The sequence below is a fragment of the Pithys albifrons genome, chromosome 16, assembly GCF_047495875.1.
Source record: "Pithys albifrons albifrons isolate INPA30051 chromosome 16, PitAlb_v1, whole genome shotgun sequence".
Lineage (NCBI taxonomy): Eukaryota > Metazoa > Chordata > Aves > Passeriformes > Thamnophilidae > Pithys > Pithys albifrons.
This window is the reverse complement of record NC_092473.1, coordinates 9,510,073-9,532,053: the sequence shown is the minus strand read 5'-3', so window position 1 is coordinate 9,532,053 and position 21,981 is coordinate 9,510,073. Positions and strand designations below refer to the sequence as shown.

The 21,981-nt window shown below is 45.1% G+C and overlaps 2 protein-coding genes across 3 annotated transcripts in view; both read right to left on the bottom strand.

The window, feature by feature from the left end:
• MOSMO (modulator of smoothened) overlaps positions 1 to 6,358 on the bottom strand; it is a 32,293-nt gene extending 25,935 nt beyond the window's left edge. For both annotated transcript variants that reach the window (XR_011699204.1, XM_071571310.1), the window contains exon 1: positions 6,069 to 6,358. Coding sequence is in view for 1 of the 2 variants with exons in the window: in XM_071571310.1 (XP_071427411.1) it covers positions 6,069 to 6,174 (106 nt within the window). In the remaining variant the exon portion in view is untranslated. The remainder of the gene's footprint in view (positions 1 to 6,068) is intronic.
• A 4,431-nt stretch (positions 6,359 to 10,789) lies between these two features.
• Positions 10,790 to 21,708, bottom strand: UQCRC2 (ubiquinol-cytochrome c reductase core protein 2). Its single transcript, XM_071570751.1, has 14 exons — positions 21,262 to 21,708; positions 19,201 to 19,293; positions 18,929 to 19,078; positions 18,417 to 18,481; positions 17,417 to 17,473; positions 16,993 to 17,117; positions 15,521 to 15,618; positions 15,064 to 15,121; positions 14,808 to 14,903; positions 14,134 to 14,333; positions 13,782 to 13,862; positions 13,151 to 13,227; positions 11,876 to 12,029; positions 10,790 to 11,033 (listed from the first exon to the last, which is right to left on the bottom strand). Exons 1-14 carry the CDS (start codon positions 21,691 to 21,693, stop codon positions 10,950 to 10,952), a joined length of 1,770 nt encoding a protein of 589 aa, XP_071426852.1. The 5' UTR covers positions 21,694 to 21,708; the 3' UTR covers positions 10,790 to 10,949.
• Positions 21,709 to 21,981: the final 273 nt, after the last annotated feature.

Genomic DNA, 21,981 nt, shown 5'->3' with positions numbered 1-21,981 from the left:
TGAGTGTGTTCAAGGTGCTTAACAAATGATCACCAGAACCCTTTTACAGACAGTTTTTGCAAAGCCAGCTATCCACACGTCACCAAAACAAAACACTATCTCCTTCAGCAGACAGCACAATGGCTACTCTATGCCATGGCTCCTCCACAGAGGAGTGTTGAGCATGAGCAGTTCCTCAGCACGGCCCTAAAGGGCAGAACTCAATGGTAATAAGCCATACTGATTTTTACATATCACTAGTTTTGGAGCAGGCAACTGTGCTTAGAACAGCAGTGTGCTAGCTGGAAATCAATTTACACTCTCTTTAAGTTGTTGTTGCTTTATTAATTTCATCTATTCTATTTCAAAGTGCTGTTTTGTTCAAGTACTCTCAGGTGATCTTGGGTTTATTCCACGTATAGTCAGTGCTCCAACTTGAGAAAAATATTTCAGTGGTCTCAAGCTCAGCGGGAGCCAGGAATCACTGCTTGGTCGTATCACCTGTGACAGTTCATTAAGCTGGTCCCAACAAAGCTACAGTTCCTGCTGAAACAGTGAAGCAAAAGTCCTCAGGAAGAGCTACAACCTGCAGAAGAATAACACTGAACATCACTAATTTTCCACTTAGTACCAGACAACTTATTTCCCAGGAGCAGGGAGTTAACTGCCTCAAGAGGAACAGCCTGCTGCATGTGGCTGGCTCTTCTAGAACACCACTGAATCTGGAATTGTGCTTCACAAATAACAGTGCACCTGAGTATGCAAACCCAAGAGCTACACACGATCTCTGGAAGACACATGGAAAGGCAGCATTTGTAAAAGGACAATTTAAAATAAGTGTCATGTTGTAGATTCACAATACACTGTGATACTGTTACTGCACAGCAAGACACAGAAGGTTTGATACAGAAGTTCCCATGAAAAGTAGAACTCCAAGTGACCTTGTGCCTGTCACAGATGCAAGATGAAACTGGAAGCTCTGCTGAACACCAGTATCACCAGGTCAGCACTGCTGGGCATATGCTGAGTGGCCTGGCCATAACATTATACTCTGTGCTCCCTGGTGATCTGTGGATCAGCAGAAGAGGATGTGATATATTCTTGCTTTAGGAGTTACCCATCAAAGTTAAGCACCCTTAAATTCTGACATCCATGTTAACTTAATGACTGCTATAAAAAAGGTACACCTTGTTCTGTAAATTGGAATCAAATGAACAATCATGCTACATAGGAAGGGATGACTAAGTCACATAAACAAACTGAGAGCTTAGCTTTCTGAAGGGAGATTCTATTTGATTAAGTTATCCTCTTGAATTATTTGACCTATCCTAAAAGCATTTCAAATTGCCAACCTCCCCACATGTAGAGCTTTTAACATCTCTAATTTCAACTGTAAAAAAGGGTTGGGAGCTGAAGCTGGAGCAGCTTCTATCCCCCTTCCTTCCCTACTGAATACAATATATCAAAATCATTAAAGACTCTCCCACACAAAAAGGAACATACGGAGACAAAACTATCAGCTTATAAAGTTCTTCACAAAAGAAATGTAGAGAGGATACAGGAGCAAAATTCCTTCCCACTGAAATCAGTGGCACTCTAGGCACTGGTTTAAATTAAAGCCAACTCTGTCCTTATTTCTCACACAGTGTCAGTTTGATAAGGAAAGGCTGTCAGTGCAAGAATACTGAGCAGCCACTGGTTTCCAGATTGGTTATCAGTGTTCTGCACTTGCACAGCACGAATAACGAAACCTCACTGAGAACTCTCTGAAAGAAAAATCCATTTTATTTTCACCTTTATAATCTTAAAGATGTATGAAATATCTGAAACCAAGTGAATGAACAGTCCTTACAAAACTACAGAAAGAAAAAGCCCAATGGAGTCTTGTACCCATGTTCACAAAGGTGTAGTTCCTCTGGCCTAAAGACAGATAAGCGTCTGAAACCTTCAATGATCTTGGTTGCACTCCTTTGCTCTTAATTGCACTGCTGGAGAGAAATTTTTATAGCCAACATTTTTCAAATGACTGTAAAACTTATCTTTAAGAGTAAGATTTAGGAGACTAATCAGCCCTCCTTCTATAGTGATTCCACAGAACATAAGCTCCTTTAAAAAAATATTGACAACTATCTAGATTTTTCAGAAAAGCATTAAAGCCACTGATTTATTTTGCTATCCAATTTAGCAGAAAACCATCATTATCTCTGGAGTAAGAGGTTCATGTTGTTCAGCATTCAGATCAGAACAGAATTTTTTTCCCCCCTGAAATGTAAGCCCAGGTTCCCAACCTTCATGGCTGCAAACAAGCTCTGCATGAAGCAATGCAGGGCTGCCTTCCAGGGCTGCCAAGACCTCTGCTCTGTGCCATCCTCAGGCAGCTGCAGCGCTGAGCACACCAGGCCGTGCCACGCTGACCACACCAGGCCGTGCCACGCTGAGCGGACCAGGCTGTGCCACGCTGAGCGGACCAGGCCGTGTCAATGTGAGGACACCAGGCCGTGCCATGCTGAGCACGCCAGGCCGTGCCACGCTGAGCGGACCAGGCTGTGCCACGCTGAGCGGACCAGGCCGTGCCACGCTGAGCACACCAGGCCGTGCCACGCTGAGCACGCCAGGCCGTGCCACGCTGAGCGGACCAGGCCGTGCCACGCTGAGCGGACCAGGCCGTGCCACGCTGACCACACCAGGCTGTGCCACGCTGAGCACACCAGGCCGTGCCACGCTGAGCACACCAGGCCGTGCCACGCTGAGCGGACCAGGCCGTGCCACGCTGAGCTGACCAGGCCGTGCCACGCTGAGCACACCAGGCCGTGCCACGCTGAGCAGACCAGGCCGTGCCACGCTGAGCACACCAGGCCGTGCCACGCTGAGCGGACCAGGCCGTGCCACGCTGAGCTGACCAGGCCGTGCCACGCTGAGCACACCAGGCCGTGCCACGCTGAGCACACCAGGCCGTGCCACGCTGAGCTGACCAGGCCGTGCCACGCTGAGCTGACCAGGCCGTGCCATGCTGAGCTGACCAGGCCGTGCCACGCTGAGCGCACCAGGCCGTGCCACGCTGAGCGCACCAGGCCGTGCCACGCTGAGCGCACCAGGCTGTGTCACGCTGAGCACACCAGGCCGTGCCACGCTGAGCTGACCAGGCCGTGCCACGCTGAGCGGACCAGGCCGTGTCATGCTGAGCACACCAGGCCGTGCCACACTGAGCGGACCAGGCTGTGCCACGCTGAGCTGACCAGGCCGTGCCACGCTGAGCTGACCAGGCCGTGCCACGCTGAGCACACCAGGCTGTGCCACACTGAGCTGACCAGGCCGTGTCACGCTGAGCACACCAGGCTGTGCCACGCTGAGCTGACCAGGCCGTGCCACGCTGAGCACACCAGGCTGTGCCACACTGAGCTGACCAGGCCGTGTCACGCTGAGCACACCAGGCTGTGCCACACTGAGCTGACCAGGCCGTGTCACGCTGAGCACACCAGGCTGTGCCACGCTGAGCTGACCAGGCTGTGCCATGCTGAGCACACCAGGCCGTGCCACGCTGCCTTTCACAGCCAAGCACAGCAACACTATCACTGCCCTTCCTCCCCAGTACCAGGCTGACTTGTAGCAGCAGAATAATTCCCACAGGAGATGAACCTAAGAACACAGAGATAGAGCAAAGAAGTATTTTCTTTCACCAAACAGTTCCTTTCAGCAGCAGAGTGCAGGATGCTTAAAAAAACCTGGTTCTCAGTGGCACATATGGAAGCTGGAGGCCTTGGATGTGCTCCAAGCACGGTAAGTCTGCTGGGAGTGCCTCAATGTCACCAGCAGCTGGGACAGGTTTCACCATCAGGGCTGTGTCCTTTGCCAAATCTCTCCCCAGCAGGCTCTGGGTAATGAATGGCACTCATAAAAGCTTTCACTTCATAATTCAATACCAGTGTTTGCCACAGGAAGTCCTTGGTTCAATGGGCATCCTCTCACTTCCTTTCTTTACAGTTTGGGCAAAAGGCTCAGTTTAAATACAGTCTAAGCACTGGAAATGTACATTTATATTGCCTTTAACCAGAACTCTTACAATAGTGCATCAAATCCGATATCAATAAAAATCTACAAAAGAGTCATTGAGGAAAGATGACAGCTAGCTCTCCTTTATGGTTTTATCAAGACAGCAATGTTTTGGCTCCAAAATACAGCAAAGAACTAAAAAAAGGCTTAGGTCTGTCAAAACAGTGTTTGACTAGAGAAGCCCTTCAGAAAAATCCACACAGATTTCATGTTTGCTGGCCTAATTAAAATTGTTAGTTGTACCTCAGATAGGGCAGATGATTCTTCAGTAATCATCCACCAAATAACTAAGAAATAACTATTTGTACTTACAGTATTTTAGGACACAATGACTGTATTATAAAGAGATACCAAACATTTTTCTTTAAGAAAGAATGTAATGGACTGTGCTTAGTTCCCAAGGGACCTTCTTTTTCCTTCAGCACTTTGTCCAGAACAGTTTTTGTTTTCTCATTTCTGTATGGGCAGAGAGAATCCAACAACTTACACCTTGCACAGGATTTGCTAATGTGAGGCAGGACTTCAGAAAGACATACTTAAATATTTAAAATTAAGATTATTTTATTTGACTTTAAGCCCCTGAAGAAGGGCTCATTACTGCAGCACTGCTGCTAGGTGGAACTCTAAGAGGAAAGAACCAACTATTTGATATAGCCACAGGCAGGAAGATCATCACAATTAGCTACAGGAGGAACGGCGAAGTCATCTAGGGAGTTCCTGAATGCTGTGCTTTGGGAAGGGAAGGGACTCGTTCCTCTGCTCTGGACCATGCAGGAAAGGCCAGGTTCTAGAACAGGTAACTAGAAGCAAATTAAACAAGCCATTAGGACAGTCTCATCAAAGGGAATGCCCCCTTATCCATCCCTGACAGCCAACATTTTCAATACTCCACTAGAATAAATGAAATGCAAAACACACTTTGAACAAATTCAATCCTTTTACATGCACTGAATATTAGGCATGGAAGATACAAGGCAGTGAAAAAAAGTTTCTAAATCCTCTGCAGGAATTTATGACAGAAATCTTTACACCAAGACCATTTCTCTCTACATTAACCTATGGGTTGCTTGGAAATTATAAGTTTACGACAAGGTCATAGAATCTCCTGAGTTGGAAGGGACCCACAGGAATTGTTAAGTCCAGGTCCTGGCTCTGCAAGAGACAAATCCAAAAATCATACCCTGTCCCTGAGAGTGCTGTCCAAACGCTTCCTGAGCTCTGTCAGGTTTGGTGCTGTGACACTGCCCTGGGGAGCCTGTTCTGTGCCCAAACACCCTCTGGGGGACGAACCTCTTTGTAATGTTCAACCTAACCCCGCCCTGACAGACCTTCAGGCTGTTCCCTTGGGTCCTGTCCCTGGTCAGAGTGGTTAATTTAATTTCATCCCCTCCTGACACGGAGATCTGTGTTCCTCTGGGACACCAGACCAAAGAGCTGCTCGCCTCCTGTTATCTCTCCCTGCTCCACTGATCAGAGCAAGCAGGTCTTTATCAACAGGCTGAAATAAATTGGTCATACAAACAATTACACCGTCAGTAAAAAGACAGATGCATTGTTTCCTATTAAAAGAAACAATGTCATAGTCTAAAATAAAAACCACACAGGCTCTATCAGCTTAGAAGCTTATAAAAATCAGCATGCAGAGGAGAAAAAAAATGAAGGAGAGCAAGAACTTCTCTGCAACAAAGGAAACGTCGGTGTATACGACAGACTGAAAACCTGCCGGTCCAGAGCGCAGACAGCTCTGAATTCCCTGTCCAAGGTGGCGGCACCGGCGGGGCCGCAGGGGCCGGGAGGGTGCGGGGGCTGTGCAGGACCCCCGGGAGGCACCGCCGGGGCTCTGCCCGGGCCGGAGGCCCCTCCAGCCCCTTCCAGCCGCCGCCGCCCCGGGGGAGACCTCGGGAGCCCCCGGGCCCGACCGGGCCGAGCTGCCCCCCGGCTCCTGCCCCGGGGAGCCCCCCGGCCCCGGTCCGCCCCCGCCCGGCCCCCGCACACCCGCCCCCGGCCACCTGCCGGGTCCCGCCGCCGGCCGCCCTCACCCGCGGACTCGCCGGTGTTGATCCAGTCCGGGTTCGCCAGGCTGGCGATGGCGAAGATGTCGGCGGCCAGGAACAGGCATCCTGAGATGATGGTCAGTTTGTCCATGTCCTCCGGCGCTGCGGCGGCTCCCGGCTGAGGCCTCCCGCCCGGCTGCCGCAGCGGGCGCGGGCCGGGGGCGCCTCAGGGCCGCGGCTCCATCGGGCCCGGCCGCGCTCGGCACGGCGGCCCCGCACGGCGCCGGAAGCGAACCCGGCGGGCGGGGGGGGCACGGCCGCTCCGGAAGGGAACCCGCGCGGCCCGCGAGCCCCGGGCGGGGCGGGGCCTCCCGGGGGCGGAGCCAAGGCCGAGGGCGTGGCCTCCTGTGGGGGCGGGGTCAACGCCGCTGGGCGGGGCCTCTAGTGGGGGCGGGGCCATAGCCGGCCGGGAGAGGCGGGGCCTATACAGGGGGCGGGGCCACAGCCTGGTCGGGCGGGGCGTCTGCGGGGCCGCGGCGACTCCCCGGGAGCGGCGAGTGGGCGGGGCTTGTCTGTGTGGGCGGGGCTTTACCACAAGTAGGGGGAGCCTCAGTGCCAGTGGGCGGGGCTTGGGGCGGGGTTTGCCCCGAGGAGGGGGGAGAGCGCATCAGTGGGTGTGGCCTAAAGGAGGGGCGGGGCGGGCGCTGCCCGGGGGCGGAGCTGTCGTGAGGGGCGGGCGGTGCCTGAGGGCGGGGCTGTCGTGAGGGGCGGGCGGTGCTCGGGGCTGCCGCTCCGCCCTGTCCCCCTCCGGCTCCGCCCTCGGGGCCCCAACACTTTCCCCGTACCCCGGTGCTTCCCTGCCCTCATTCCCCGCATCCCGGGCCGCCAAGGTGTTTTTGAACCGAGAATGAGCCGCTTGGTCAGCACCAAGGACTGGGGAACCGTCGCCAGGTCTGTCTTCGCCACAGAAACTGCCTCCTGTTTTTCAGCTCCCTGCTCTCCATCTCTGCAATGCTGGGCATGACCCCAAATTTCAGGGCTGCTCCTGCAGCAATGGTGAGGAGAGGGGAAGGGAAGGACTGAGGCTATGTGGCTGTGGAGCCCCAACACGGACACACGGCGTTGTGTCTATGCTGTGTCTGTGGAACAAAACCTTATCAGTCCTGGTGGGAAATCTCACCCAAACAGAGCCATTTTTGATGATATGCTTTTCCATGGATTCAGCTACACAGAACTGTGGGCAATCTGCAGCCAGTTAATGTACAATGCACCAAATGTGGGAAACCAGCCCAGCTTTGGCCACAGTAATTGTGCCTTCCATATTGCCATTCTGCTATTACAGTGCTGCAGTAAATGAACCCAACAGCCCCCACATCTACAGGTACTTGGAAAATACCTAATTACTGACATATTTTTTCCCTTCCAGCAGTCAACACCCGCCTGTTTTTCCCAGAGCAGCATAACTGATCTATATGGAACATACCAGGAAGCCAAGTGGGCGATTGTCTTTTTGGTTTATTTTTATGTAAGTCTTTTAGGTGCATGGGAGACTACACAAACAAAATGCAGATGTCAGTAATCTTAGAGTGTTCAACAGCAATCAGTAGGATTTATTATTTGGAAGTCAAACCCTGTACTTATGTTCAATTGAAATCATCTATACTTGACCAATTTTCTTAAGGGTGGAGAAAATAATAAGGCTTTTGATGAAAAACAGCTGAAATGATTCCTTTTAAAACAGGAAAAATTAGGGCATAGAAGAAATTTTGATTTGAAAAATCCATTTGTTATACGCATGCAATATTTTCTTGAAGTCTTTAATAGCTGGAAACTCCTCTGTTTTATTATTTTGTGCTCTGTTCCTTACATTCCCTGAATATAATGCTATTAGCAATGAATACTTAAGTAACAGCACTATTGCTTTTTCACTTGGCGAAATTTGTGACTTTTTAAGAAATAAGTTTCTAAGTAAGAACAACTTCCAGTATATTTATTGGCAGAAAGCTAGTTTATGGAGAACACTCAGTTTTTATAAGTATTGCTATGACAGCTTTTTGGCAGCAACTCAACAGGCAATGCCTATCTACAGAAGCAAGGAAGGATGAGAGGCTTAACTGCTTGGATAATTAGGAGTGGGCACAGCACCTGCTCAAATGTCTCCTTAAACCTTTTATTGAGGAATGATATGACACTTTCAACTAGTAAAGTTTTCCTTTCACTTTTCAAAGGGCAGTCCTCAACACTGGAAAATCCTCTCGGCACACTCTGATTGCAGCATTGATGGCAAACACTGGATGGGTGGCCAAGGCTCAGGTCTCACAATGGTACAGGATGGGCCACATCCCCAGGTAACAAACCTTGCTGAGAAAAGCTCTGCAGGTAACGATGGAAAGCTAAAACCAGGTAAAAAGGATCAACAGTGATATTCAAATGTAATAGCACTGAAAATATTCTTGTTCTGCATTTATGCTTTGAGCCTGTCTCTGATTTATTTACACTTTCACAGATCAAAAGAAACTCAATTTAAAATTACCAAGAAGCCAGCACAAACTGTATGAAGCTCAGTGCCAGCATTCCACTGTAATGAAATACCTGTGATCTTAAAATAGCTGATATGGTGACTGTTTCATAAGCAGATCAAGATTTAAGTCTATACATTTTTTCCAGCAAAACCAGATTTCCTATTCATCAGCAGGTTTGTCCAAAAATAGTTTGGCTATTACCTTTATGCAACAACTAAACTTGGATAAAACATTTTGTTCACTGTAATATTGTTCAATTTCATTCTACAAGTAACACAAAACTTTCCAAGGTTTGAAATTAATTTGCCTTATTGTTTGCTTTTTATTTCTCTTTATTACTCAGAGTAGTTACAAAGTGGCAATGGACTAATCTCTGTGCTTTAATAATCCATGCAGGTGTTCATTTGCTAAATGCTTTAAACCTCAAATGAACCACATCAGTACTGGCAGACTATTACCAGTTATTAAGGGTTTCTTGTGGAACATCAGACACCTGTATTAAACTTATAATTGAAAGGTCAGTAAATGTGACTGTTTCACATGGGTCCCCAGACCAATTACATCAGATTTGGATACAGTTTGGGGATGATACTGTGCTATATTAATTCCAAGCATTAAATTGTCTCTAACATTGGAATCTATGAAGCGAAGACTTGAGCGTAATGAAGTCGTTTAGAAATTTACTGTCTGTACAGTGAAAATGCATATCTTTAAATTAGAACAATTTTCCCAGCACTGCCTTTATAGTTTGGACAGTCCTTTCTTCTACCTTTCAGAGAGAATTAGTATTCCAAGCACTAGGAAGAGAAATCTACTTGTTGGATGAAATAAAAAACCCCTCTTTTTAGGAAAGGCTTTGCCCTTTTGATCCAAGTTTAAAAATCAGTGGAAAAATCTGGAGCATAAAATAGAAATGGATTTGGATTTGAACTAAATACTTTTTAATTATTTTCCTGTGAGCTAATAACTTTCATCTATTCCTTAAAAAAATACCTATGGCATACAAAAATATATGTATGATATTTATTTGGTTGTTGGTTTGTTTCGTTGTTTGGTTTTTTTCCCCCATCTATAATTAGACTACTACTCACTGAATATTAAGAATACACATCACTGAAACTCACCAATTCTATTTGCAACAGTTTGAAGACGGCAAGCCCCAAATAAAGGCTACAAGAACAAGGAGTCAAATTATTTATGGCAAGTGATGTTTGATGGCTCCTTGCTCTGCCTCCTCTGGCAGCAGATGCTGCTTGTTTAAGCTGAGTGCTGGTGTGTTGCAGTTCAGTACATAATGTTTACTGATACTGCTCCTCTGTGCAGTTATTTCTGCCATGCTGCTGGCAGACCTTTAGTCTGCTGCACAGATTCTGCTGCCTTTTTCAGTCCCCCAGAATCACAGGTTTACATCCTAATTGCAGCTCCCTCCATACCCCATCCTGGCATACCCCAAGGTACAGAGGTGTTGGGCTCCTGTGCTCTGCTGTTCTTGGCTGCAGCACAAACTGCAGCTCTGTGCTTTCCCCTGGCAGCTGGTAGTGAGAACATTATCTGCAGGCTACCCATGAAAACACACACACAAACCTCATCACCACACTTTCTGCTGCAATGCCTCAGCCCTTGGAGGCACCTCCTACTCATCCCCTGGCCTCTCCTGACAGTGTCTTGCAACCTGCCCCTGTGTGGGTTGTTTGGACATGTCCCCTCCTGCCTCCACAGTGAGCGTAAAATCTGGCTGGCAATAAAGCCATCAGAGTCAGAGGCCGTGTCCTCTTGTAACAGCCACGGGTCAAGACAATTACAAGCAGCTGCTGATACCCAAAGATCTTGCTCAAATCCTGTAAAAAGCTTGTCTGTTTTCATCAGTTTAACTACTGACAGTGCTTAAAGATTAGGACTTTTAAACGACAGGAAAAAAGAAGCACTTCTTATGAGAACCATGGCATACAGCCTTTCAAAATATAGTGCTCCCAATGCTTTGTTGGAAGGCAAGTTTCATTTAGCTGATATAAATATGGTGGAGCCATTGTGTTAAGAATTATTCCTGAACATACAAAAACACATGGATAACTAGTGCTAATTACAGTATTTGTCTTCATCACAGTGATAATTTTTAATGTATTTTTTTACATCAACTAAAACTCACCTCATTTTCTCACTCTAGTTTTTACCTTCAGTGTACAGAGCCAGACTTACCAGCCTTCCAGGTAACATTTTCAGTGAAAAAACACTCAGCACAAAACATATGAACTCAGCACTTTATTTGATGAGTGCAAGCTCACAATTACTCCAGATTAATTTTCTTAAAGAACTGAATTCATAAATAACAAGTTAGTAGTAATTTCTTTAGAACATGGGTGACTTAGAGCTCAGGTCCATCTTGAATCTGTACCCAATTTTGTTTTTACAGCTCATCAAGGAAAGGAGTATTTCCCAAATCCCCACTAGCTGCCATTGATTTCTTCCCACTGATGAACTTCTTTGCAGCCTGAAAATAAATCAGGAAAGTAGCTATGAGGAAATACATATACAAGAGTTTATCATGCTGCTCATAGCCTCAGCTTCAAGTCACTAAACCAAACTACAAATCCTGATTCTACTTTAATACATCATCATATGAGCAATCTCCTTTTCCTGTATAAACATAATTGCTTCCAATGCAGCTGCTTATTACTTTATAATCTAAACAGAAACAGCAGAATGACAGCTGGATATAAACAGCATAAACTCTAAAAATGGTTATTCCTAGAATAATTATTACACCACAAAATACAGATCTCTCCTCACAACTAAAGCTATTCCTAGTTGCTGCTGCAATACAAATAAGCAATGACTGTGAAAAAACTCAAGTTATGTATCTTGGAATAGGTCTTTCTGATGGATTTCTGTATGAAATTTGCTTCATGTAAAAGGACCAAGACAATGTGCAGGAGCAATGCAGTTAAATCGAAACCCTATTTGTTTTATTAAGCACATCAAATATTCCAGACTCAGGAATCAAAAAAGCCTTGACACAGAATCACCTGCACTGGAATGAATATAAAGTTTTCCATGAATCTTACCTGGAAATTTTGGTAAATTTAAGTTAAGTAGATGAGAATTTTATGTAATTGCCAGCTATGCTACTTTTACAGTGTATTAAAGGGTCTTCTGTCAATCAAGTAATTAAAGACATCAAAAGATACCAGCTGGGATTTGTAAATGTGTTGCCTTTTTTTTAAGATACTCTATGTGTGTGTTTATAAACACACCTAAATGAACATCAGTTTTGCATTAAAAAAACCTTACAGAGGGATTAAGGAACACCTGTAGATGCCAACACATACTTACATTCACAACATCAGCAGTGGCTACAGAGTCGATTTTTTGAGCAACAACAGATGGTGAAGTGTGTGTGCCAGAAACGAGGGACTCGGCGCCAATTTCATTTAGCAACCCTTGAGAAGTCTCCACTGACATCAAATAGTTGGCCTTCAGCTGATTTCTGCACCAAACAAAGCATCAAGAATGAGTGAGCTGCTATTACCTCCTCTCCACCACTGTAAATGCAAAGAAGTTTTAGTGCTTTCTAAGTTTTCAAGATTGCTCTCCATTTTTAAAGGTTTTCTTCTTCCAGTATGGGAGGGTTCCATAGTTTTGAAGGAGGCACCATAAATAGCCCAAGCATCAAAATGACAGGTACTCGAACACCTACTGCCTCCCCACCGTCAGATCTCTAGGTCTGGATTTGTTTGTTTGAAGTCAATAATGCAGTTACACAAACTAATCCATCAAGTTTACACCTAGTGTTTCTCACCAAGAACAGATGCATGCAGTGATTTTGTTTTAAATGACAAAAGAACTAATCATACACTGGCTATTGTGTTCTTTAGGTGGTCTTGTATTTTACAGATGCAACAGACAATATTTTGCTACTGGGGTGAATCTGAACTATATTGTTGTATTGCACAACTGCAGTTTCAGAGGCTCAGTACAGTTTAACACTACTTGGAGATCAAACGCCAACTAAAGAGCACAACCCTCTATAAATCTGAAGCTTTAAAACTTTGTTGGTGTGACTGTTTCCCTAATAGTCATTTCCCCCACCATCTGAAACATCCCTAGGGGCATCTATTTTGAGCACTTGGATGTAACATCACTAATTCAGTGCTTTACACTTGCAGACCCTCATTACTATTACTCTTTGAAGATGACACAGATTGCTTAATGTAATTCTTGTGGGAATTGCTGCAGTGCAACTGTAAAGGGAAATACCTAAATAATGCAATTTAGGATTCTAATTAAAATACATCTTAATACTACAGAGTATGATTAAGCCAACAGCATCTGCTGATACTTGCTAATTTCTTACATTGAAACAGTTTTCAGAATACATTAACAATTAATGAACAAGTTTTTATTAGGAAATAACACTACTGGAGAATCAGTACAGTTTGGAAACAAGTATTGACAACGGTTCAGTTTTAATGCAGGACCATGAGCAGTTCCCCAAGGAAATAACTACAGAATAATAAGCTCTGCTGTACAGGACAGTCTGTTTGATAAGCAGCTACATGTTAAGAAACTTCCCTTTACATCACATCAGACAGTTCGTTACACACTTACTTTGCTGTTGTGACATCAGCATCAGTGACACCACCCTGAGCAACTGCCTTTACCTGGTTCAAAGCAGCTTTAATGACCTGAGGAAAATTAATTCATGTAAGACTTCTTTCCACATCAAATTTCAGCATGTTATTTCTATTATCTGGGATCCTGGAAACTTCAGGGGAGAGAAGCTGACAACATTAGGACTGTCTGCCCAAACATAATTCTGAAGAGCTTTGTAACAAATCACTGTAATAAAAACCCAAGTGAGACACAAAACCCACTACAGATTTTAACTGCACCACAACATTAATATGGTCTCACTATTTTTCATGAGAATTCAGTTCTGCCAGCTTCAAGAGCCAGCATGTCCTCATCATATACTTGGGTTTACAAATGTAAATCAGTAACTGCAGTCAGCAATTAAAGGTATTTTACTAGTTCTAGTTCCTATTATAGATCTGTCCTTCCCAGACAGCAAGTTTCATTCCCATCTTACAGAGCTGGGTCATAACTGGATATGCAGCATTCTTATTCAGGAAACCAGATTAATTTCCTTATTTCACATGAATCAGTCCCTATCACAAATCAAAACACTGCTTTGAAGGTTAAGCTGTTTATACTTAAATTCCAATCAGCAAATACTCACCTCCCCAGTATTTGCAGCCTGGGATATGGTATAAATCCCAAAGAGCCCAGAATCAGAGTAATTAACATTAAACGCAGAAGCCTGAAAAGCAAACATTCTCATCAGCTGTTTCAAGTATCGGAGCAATTCAGCATCAAGCATAGGAAAATAACTACTATTACTATCTAAACTACTTAATTCAGGAAGCTAAACTCCATCTGTGCAGAGGAAAGATCAGATTGGAATCTTTCATTGATACACTGTAATGTGCACAAGAATGAACTGATCAAGATTGCAGCTGATGGCCGTAACCTTTCAAAGATAATACACATTTTACATAAAATATTAGTGTACAGTAACCCTTGGAACTTACATCAAATGGCTGGCTAGTTGCTTTAGCAACACCCTGGGCCAGTTTGCTGGTGACATGGCTTCCCCTCTTGACAAGGGGCCCTGCACCTAAAACGTGCTGAAGGACACTGAAGGCATTTGCTTCTGCACTCCCAACAGCAGCTCCTTCTGCTACAATAGCAGCGTGGACAAGGCTATCACCATTCTGTTTTCTGATTTCTCCTAAAAATACAACAACAGAATAAAAGGCAGTTAAGTGTTCAGTTAGAAACTACTGTGCATTCAGAGGCACAGAGACATTTCCCTCTCAAGAGAGAGGCCAAGGTCTTATGTTACTGCGTGTTGACTCAGGAATACAACATGAAGCTGTCAGCAGCCTGTAGATTATTTAAATTTAAAAGTCCTTTACAGTCAAAAACTTTCTTTCATGCACAAAACCAAATCCCTTACTATGCCATATTTTTTACCTTATAGAATAAATGGTCTTGCAGTAAAACTTTGTTGAAGATCTAGGTTCAGTCCCAGAACTTTCCATGGTGAGGAATAATCCTCTGCTTATTACATAAGCCTCTGAACCGGTTACCTCCCATGTCCAGCATTTAGTGCAACCACATAGTTTCAAGTTGCAACTTTGAATAATACAACATTTATAACAGGAAATCAGTCCCTCAGAACAGGTACAAGAATCACACTTACCCCCTCGATAGACAGCCTTTGCACCAGAAGCACCAGCTCCACTTCGGATATTTAGGAATTGTTCTGCAACTTGCTTTAAGTCAGAGTGCTTTACACCTGCAATACAAATTATTCCAAGTAATGCAATGACATTGAAAACCTACAGCAGTTAGATGAAAGTGTGTGAAGTGTACCACAATTTACTTCTACACAGAACTCGAATTTCTACCAGAGTTTTCCCGTATGACCCACAGTGTCCATCCAAGAACATACATACCTATTCCTACAAGAGCCATTCTCCCACTTGTGAAATTGTTCTGTACAAAATGGTGAAGCTGCAAGAGTAAAATCAGGTTTTAGAGTACTCTGTATAAAGGACAAAAACCCTGAGTGTGTTTCTGACATACCCCCTTGTACTTCATGCAGCAAACCCCAATGGCTCCCAAAGGAACTGTCTATGGAATGGTATTTTATTCCATTCCCCTGTGACAACCACAACACCCTTTTATACAAGAACACACGAATTTCACGGACAGCCTCACTATCAACAGAAAGCCACTGACAATAAACACCTCTCTAAAGTGAACACAAGCTCTGTACCCAGTATTAAAAACTGCATGAAAATAAATTACGTTAACACCAGACCAATAAGGCAGTAAATACTGTATATTTACTAAACTAACTCTCCCAAGTGACACCACCCATTCCTGATAACGTGACAGAAACAATCCTACCTGCTCAGATGTAATTTTTCCAACTCTGTAATCTGGACAATACAAGGGGTTTGCCAGAGCATTCTTGTAAGCTGCAGCATGCAAGTTTTCCAGCACTCCTAAGAGCAACAAAGTTTCAGTGATGATGACTAACATGAGACACTTGTAATGAAGGTTATGAATGGAACTAAATGAAACAGAGCTGTCGTCCACTTTAGGCACCCTAAGATCTGCAAAAGCAGGTCTAGAATAATCCAATCCACAGGAAGTTTCATCCAAATCCTTTTCTTTTGTAACTTATTGAAAAGAAACCAAAACAAACTAACGGCTTGTATACACTCAATACTTTTTGGGCTCAACAGCAAGCTATAAATACAATCAGTGTTTGGAGGAAGGGGAGCAGCAGCAAACAACAATCCCCAAAGATGTTTTAATTAGGTTCAGAATCATCATCTTCACTGCAAGCATCCCTTGTCCTTGATCTTGAGAAAAGAACAGGCTGCCTATAATACTATTTGTATCTTTGTGAGGTGTCTCATCTATCTCCCTACTCAGATGAAGGGTGCCAGTGTCTTCAGTTCCCTTCTCTGTAGCATTTTCTTGTATCCAAGAGCATTCTACTCATTCCTCTTTGACATTCTCCTTTTATTTGTTCATACTTTTTCCTCAAAAGAAATATGACATTTCTTTCTTTATAGTTCTGAACATAACTGTAACTGAAAATATTGAATTACTATGAAAACTAACCTGTGGTTAATACAAGTTAAACACAAAATGAAAAAAAACTCATTTAAAAAAATGCTGGCACTTCAGTACAAGCCAGAGACTTCCCCAACATGGCACTGTCACCTTCAATGGGTTATGAGGTGAGCAGACCTCATGGAATGGTACAGGTTGTGTTCATTGTGCAGAAAAACCACAGTGATCTTGGATTACCAGAGTTAACAGATATATAACATACAGTCGAATAGACGTGACCTGGCTGAGGCTTTGTGTTTGTCTTTCTGTTTTTCCTTAAACACAGAAACCTAAATTTACAATTTTAAAGCCAGAATGCATTTTCAGTATGATGAAAATATATATTGTTTTTATACCAAAATAGCCATAAAAATTCAAGAAGTCTTTTGTAGAATACTGTTTTCCCAACAATGAATAATACCCAAATATTGTTTTCAGCACAAGCTGTTGCAACTACATTGTGAACAACAGCTGTGACTTGCACATTCTTTGGTTGTACTCAAAAAGAATTAAAAAGGTAAACTGGAAGCTGTCAGAGAGAAAGGTGTAAACTGTTTTCAGCACGTTACTTGCTAAATCGTGGGCTGGAAAAATCTGTCTATTAAAAGAAGTTCTGTAACAACAGAAAGATCCTACCTATAAACAAGCTGAAAAATTAAATGGTCATGCAACAGAGCAAAAGGTAAACTATTTTTTCCACATTTTTTCATTTTGAAGGAACTCTCACAGAGCAGTGGATTAGAACGTACACTTACCAACTTGAGGATTCTGAAACGCAATTGCTTTATCAACTTTTAATTGTGGCTGAAGATCAGCTACTTCCCATGGTCTGAACTCTGATGCTGTGGTGACGTTAAGCAGATACTCCATTACTGTATCTCTGGATAAAAAACAGTTACACAGGTATTATACACAAGTAACACTCCTCCAGTTCAAACTAATCTGCAAGCAACATACTAACAACAAAATGTATCAGAGCTGTACAAAGTACAAGAATTCAACTTCAGTCTGTAATGTTCATACGCTCAGGAATATGACAGAGAAGTTGAATATTAATACAGTGATTTATTGGTTTATTACAAAAGCATGAGGATATTCCTCCCACCCTGTAAAATGACAGATCTTCACTATGAGCAAAAGAACACAGTAATTCCCTTTATGGCACATCTGGATACCTACACATAGTCTCGCAGACATTCCACAGAGTAAATAATTTTCTCTCTTGTTGCGGACACACTAAATGAGAAAAAACCAAAATCCGTTTCAGAGGAGAACACAGAAGTGGATTTTCACACATATTCCCACTGATTGAATTCATCAGCAAGATATGGACTGGAATATCCAGTTAACCCTAAATCTGCTTGGGATGACTGTTTGAAGCAATGATAATACACAGACTACAGAAACAGACAATTAAAACTCCCATTTTCATTATTCAAGTAATAACAAGTGTCTTGTGACCATCAGAATTTACAAAACCATGGTGACTGAAGGTAAAACAGGAAATAAGGCTGAATAGCAGAAGAAAAATGTTTACACATATTAAATAAAGAAATACAGAAATTATTCTCTTTGGGCAGAAAACATAGTTGATCTTGTCCTTTTGCTCCAATGCATTTGTCATTGACAAGAATAGAAGAGTCTCAAGTCATAAAACACTGTTTTTGCCAAATTCTAGATAAAATAATCTTACTGGATAATTTCAAGATACATTGCAAGAAAGCAGGCACAGCGAGATCCCTCTTTTACTTCTCTTAGTCTTGTTTTCTAGGCTTCAAAACCTCAAACCACAAAAGCCAACTACTGCCTGAATTGTTCCCAAACTTGCAGTATGATGAGCAGTATCTATTCACAAAAGATGGAGAAAAAAGTGATCTACTGACTTCAGGAACTTTAATCTTGAAGTCTGAAAAGGCTTCTGGACAAATTATATTTCTTCCACTTAAACATTTATATTTTGCTCACTGAAAGGCCTTTTTAAAATACAAATCATGAGTGCACTCAGGAAGATTACTAGAACCAAACCCACAATATCCTTGACAACATTCACTTCTCAAGTACCAGTTCCACACTGAGCTCATCCACCCACGTATTGTTGTGCATTTTGTCTGCTGTTTCCTTCACTCAGAGCTCATTTGCATCTTACCAGGACAGATTATCTTTCTATGTGGTTACAAACCTCAGGCTGCCCCCAACAGCTTCAATGCCACGAGTGATCCGGAAAGAGGACGCTCCTTTAGTGGTCTATTCAAAAATAAAAAAGGCAACTTACGATTCCAGCTACTTAAAAAACACATTTTGGGTTAATGGCAGCAATAAGAAAAGCTATTCAGAAATAGTCCACACACATGCATGAAATTGAGTTTGTACCAGCCACCTAGAACAATTTTTACTGGAGCTTAAATAATTTATGTGCATAGCTGGGTATAGATATACTATACATATATATATACACACACACTTTCAGAGACCACAGGAGAGCATAATTCTAAATAATTATTTCTTCCTGTTGCCCAGGAACTGATGTCATTTCTCCTGCTCCCAAACCAACTAACCAAGTACCAGTGTACACTGTTTCCACTTTATAGGATTTGTTACATTGAATTTTACCTTAACATCTATTTTTGCAATAATAAACCTTTGACCACTGCATCTACTGCCAACATAATAACAAAGGGAATAAACACCTACCAAATTAGATGCAAGACGAAGCAGGTGGGCAGTTCCCAGGTTACTGGTGGTTTCATATCTGCTGCCTGTTTTAATAAACACACCGATTCTTGAAGCTGGAGAATAGTTTTCCAGAGATGCAATAACTAAGCCATTTGGTAATTTTGTGATCTGTATTAAAAAGAAAACAAAATTTAGTTTAGTCATTCACTGGAAGTACTGTCACAGTTCTGCTGTGACTGAGTTTTAAAAAAGAAAGGAGAGACAAAAAAACTACCAGGATTCATACTGACCTCAAGATCCTCAGACTCTGGAGACAGCTTTACTTTTGCTGCACTTGCTGAGGTTTTAACTTTAGGAGCTACTTTAAGTGAGTAAAATCTCTTCTGGAGGAGAAAGCATAAGAGAATGGATTTCCTTAATTAGTCCATCACATGTTCCATTACATACTGAAGAAGCAACAAATTTTAAACTAGAAATACAATGAAGGATTTCAAGCCCCAGAGTAACAACAGTGATTCCCTTGTAATTACTCTGATTATGTTTTACATCACTGTTGAAACCTGTGCAATGGCTTACATGAGGTTTATGAAAATTCCAGAAACAGCACTGTAAGAAAGCTCTTGTTTCTCCCTCTCCTGAAGAGTCCCCTCTCAGAGCACCAGGCTGTCTACACTGAGCGCTGCACACAGGAAGGACACAGGAAAATCCCCAAACTGCAGCTGGGACCTCTTAGAGCAGGCCCAGAGAGCACAAAGATGAAGGGTTGGAGCTCCTCTGCTACACAGACAGGCTGAGAGAGCTGGGCATGTTCAGCCTGGAGAAGAGAAGGCTCTGGGGAGACCCCACTGCAGCCCTGCAGTTCATTGGGGGCTTATAAAGGAGATGCAGAAAGACTCGTTATCCAGGCAAACAGTGACAGGATAAGGGGCAATGCTCTCAAACTGACAGAGGACAAGTTTAGATGAGGTGTTAGGAAGAAATTCTTAACTGTGAGGGTGGGCAGGCCCTGGCACAGACTGCCCAGAGAAGCTGTGGCTGCCCCATCCCTGGAAGGGCCCAAGGCCAGGCTGGACGGGGCTCTGAGCAACCAGATCCAGTGAGTGACATCCCTGCCCAGGGCACGGGGATTGAACCAGATGATCTTTAAGATCCTTCCCAACCCAAACATTTCTGTTACAAAACTAGGGGCTAAAAATTGATATGGTTAATGCCATAATTAATCTGGGTGCCCCAGACTGCTCATCAAGTCCATACTCGGGGGCAACCAGGGGTCCCAGCTGTGTAACTGAAAAAAACTTCTTATAAGGAAACAATTAACATAATTCAGCCTCTTCTAAGAGCTGCTGTGTAGACACGCTAATTACTTCAGGGAAAAATTAACACAGTCCAGCCTATTTCTAAGAAAAAAGATTGAACATGTATATCTCTACAGTATAAATAAACTGCTAATTCAAGGGTGTAGTGCATGTGACATGTGAGGAGACAGCCCCTGCTGCCTACTTTCTAATACTGCAAAGAGTGGTACAGAGTTTTACTGATTTTTGGTGACAATTCCATGATTCCAGGATTCTAAGAACCAGAAGCAACCCTTCACACAGAAGAGGTGAACACTGCAAAAGCCTTCCCTGCACCAGCTGGGAACAGAAATGACAACACTACTGATTTCAAATCTGAAATGCTATTCTTTTACACCCTCCTTGGAAGTTGCTCACACTTGTAGCATAAACTTACACATTATTTTTACTTTCAAGTAAAAAACTAACTTCATACCGATACATGTCAAGGTGAAAACTGAATGACAGAAGCACCACTGCCCTCACTGTAGGGATACCAAGGATGTCATTCCCTTTCCATTACCACAGGCTGTTCAGTGTGTAAGTCAAAGAAAAACTTCTTTCTTCCCCGAGCAAACCTTGGGTAAGACACCCAATTTCAACCTCCCGGCCCCCATATTTATGAATTATTAGAGCACGTGTAGAACACTTTGTCATTCTCGCAGAAGTCACTCTCCATCCTGCTCGGGCGCGTTTCCAGCGGAGATCCCAGCCCGGTTCCAGCCCTCCGGGAGCCTCTGCAGCAGGACCAGCGCCCTGCTGTGCCCTCCCGCCTGGGACAGACCGAGCCGCGGTGCCAGGGCACCACCTCGGCACCACGAGCAGCCGGAGCTCCCATCGCGCGGCCGGGCGCCCTCAGAGGCCGCTGCCCCTCTCCCCGCGCCCCGCCGGGGGCCGCTCCCTGCCCGGGCCCGTCCGACCTTCACCCGCCGGCCGCCCCGCCGGCCGCGGAGTCAGGCTGCCACCGCCCACTGCGCCTGTCCCGCACCGCGCACGACGCCCCCGGGTCACCCTCACCGAGAGGGACCCCGCGGCCCCCGAGAAGCCCCTCATGGTCCCCCGACCCTCTGCTCGGCCGCGGACAGGACAAGATGGCGGTGCCGCAGGGACAGCCCCTCCTTCCCGGCACGCCCCGCGCCGCGCCCTTCCGGCCGGCCCGCCCCGAACTCGACTGCTCTGGCGGAGCAGCCAGCGGGAACAGCGCCCCCGAGCGGGCACCGCCGCAATGTGCGCCTGCGCGGAGCGGCGCCCCCTGCCGGGCACCGCCGGGGGAGCGCGGACGGGACAGCCTGGGGGTGTCCTGGGGATGTCCTGGGGGTGTCCTGGGGGTGTTCTGGGGAATGTCCTGGAGAATGTCCTGGGGAATGCCCTCGAGAATGCCCGCGGGATCGCGGCTGTGCCTCGAGGCCGTCGCTCCGGGCAGGCCCCCGGGGCGGTCCCTCGGGGCATGGGGTCCCGGCGCGGCTGTGCCGAACCGCACACAAACAGCGGCGGGCCCGCCCCGCCCCGCGCAGGGCCTGAGGGAGGGTTGCCCGGCGGAGCTGCGGGCGCGGCAGCACCGCCCGAGCGCTCGTGCGGCACCGGCCTTAGAGGGACGGCCCGGGACTCCCGACGGCGCCCGTAGAGGGACAGAGGTGGCGGAGGCGGGGCTGGACCGGGGGGCGGGGATGTCCCGGAGAGTTCTCCGAGGGGCGGTGCGGGCTGTGTGCGGTGTGGGAGTCCTGTCACCCCGTGCCG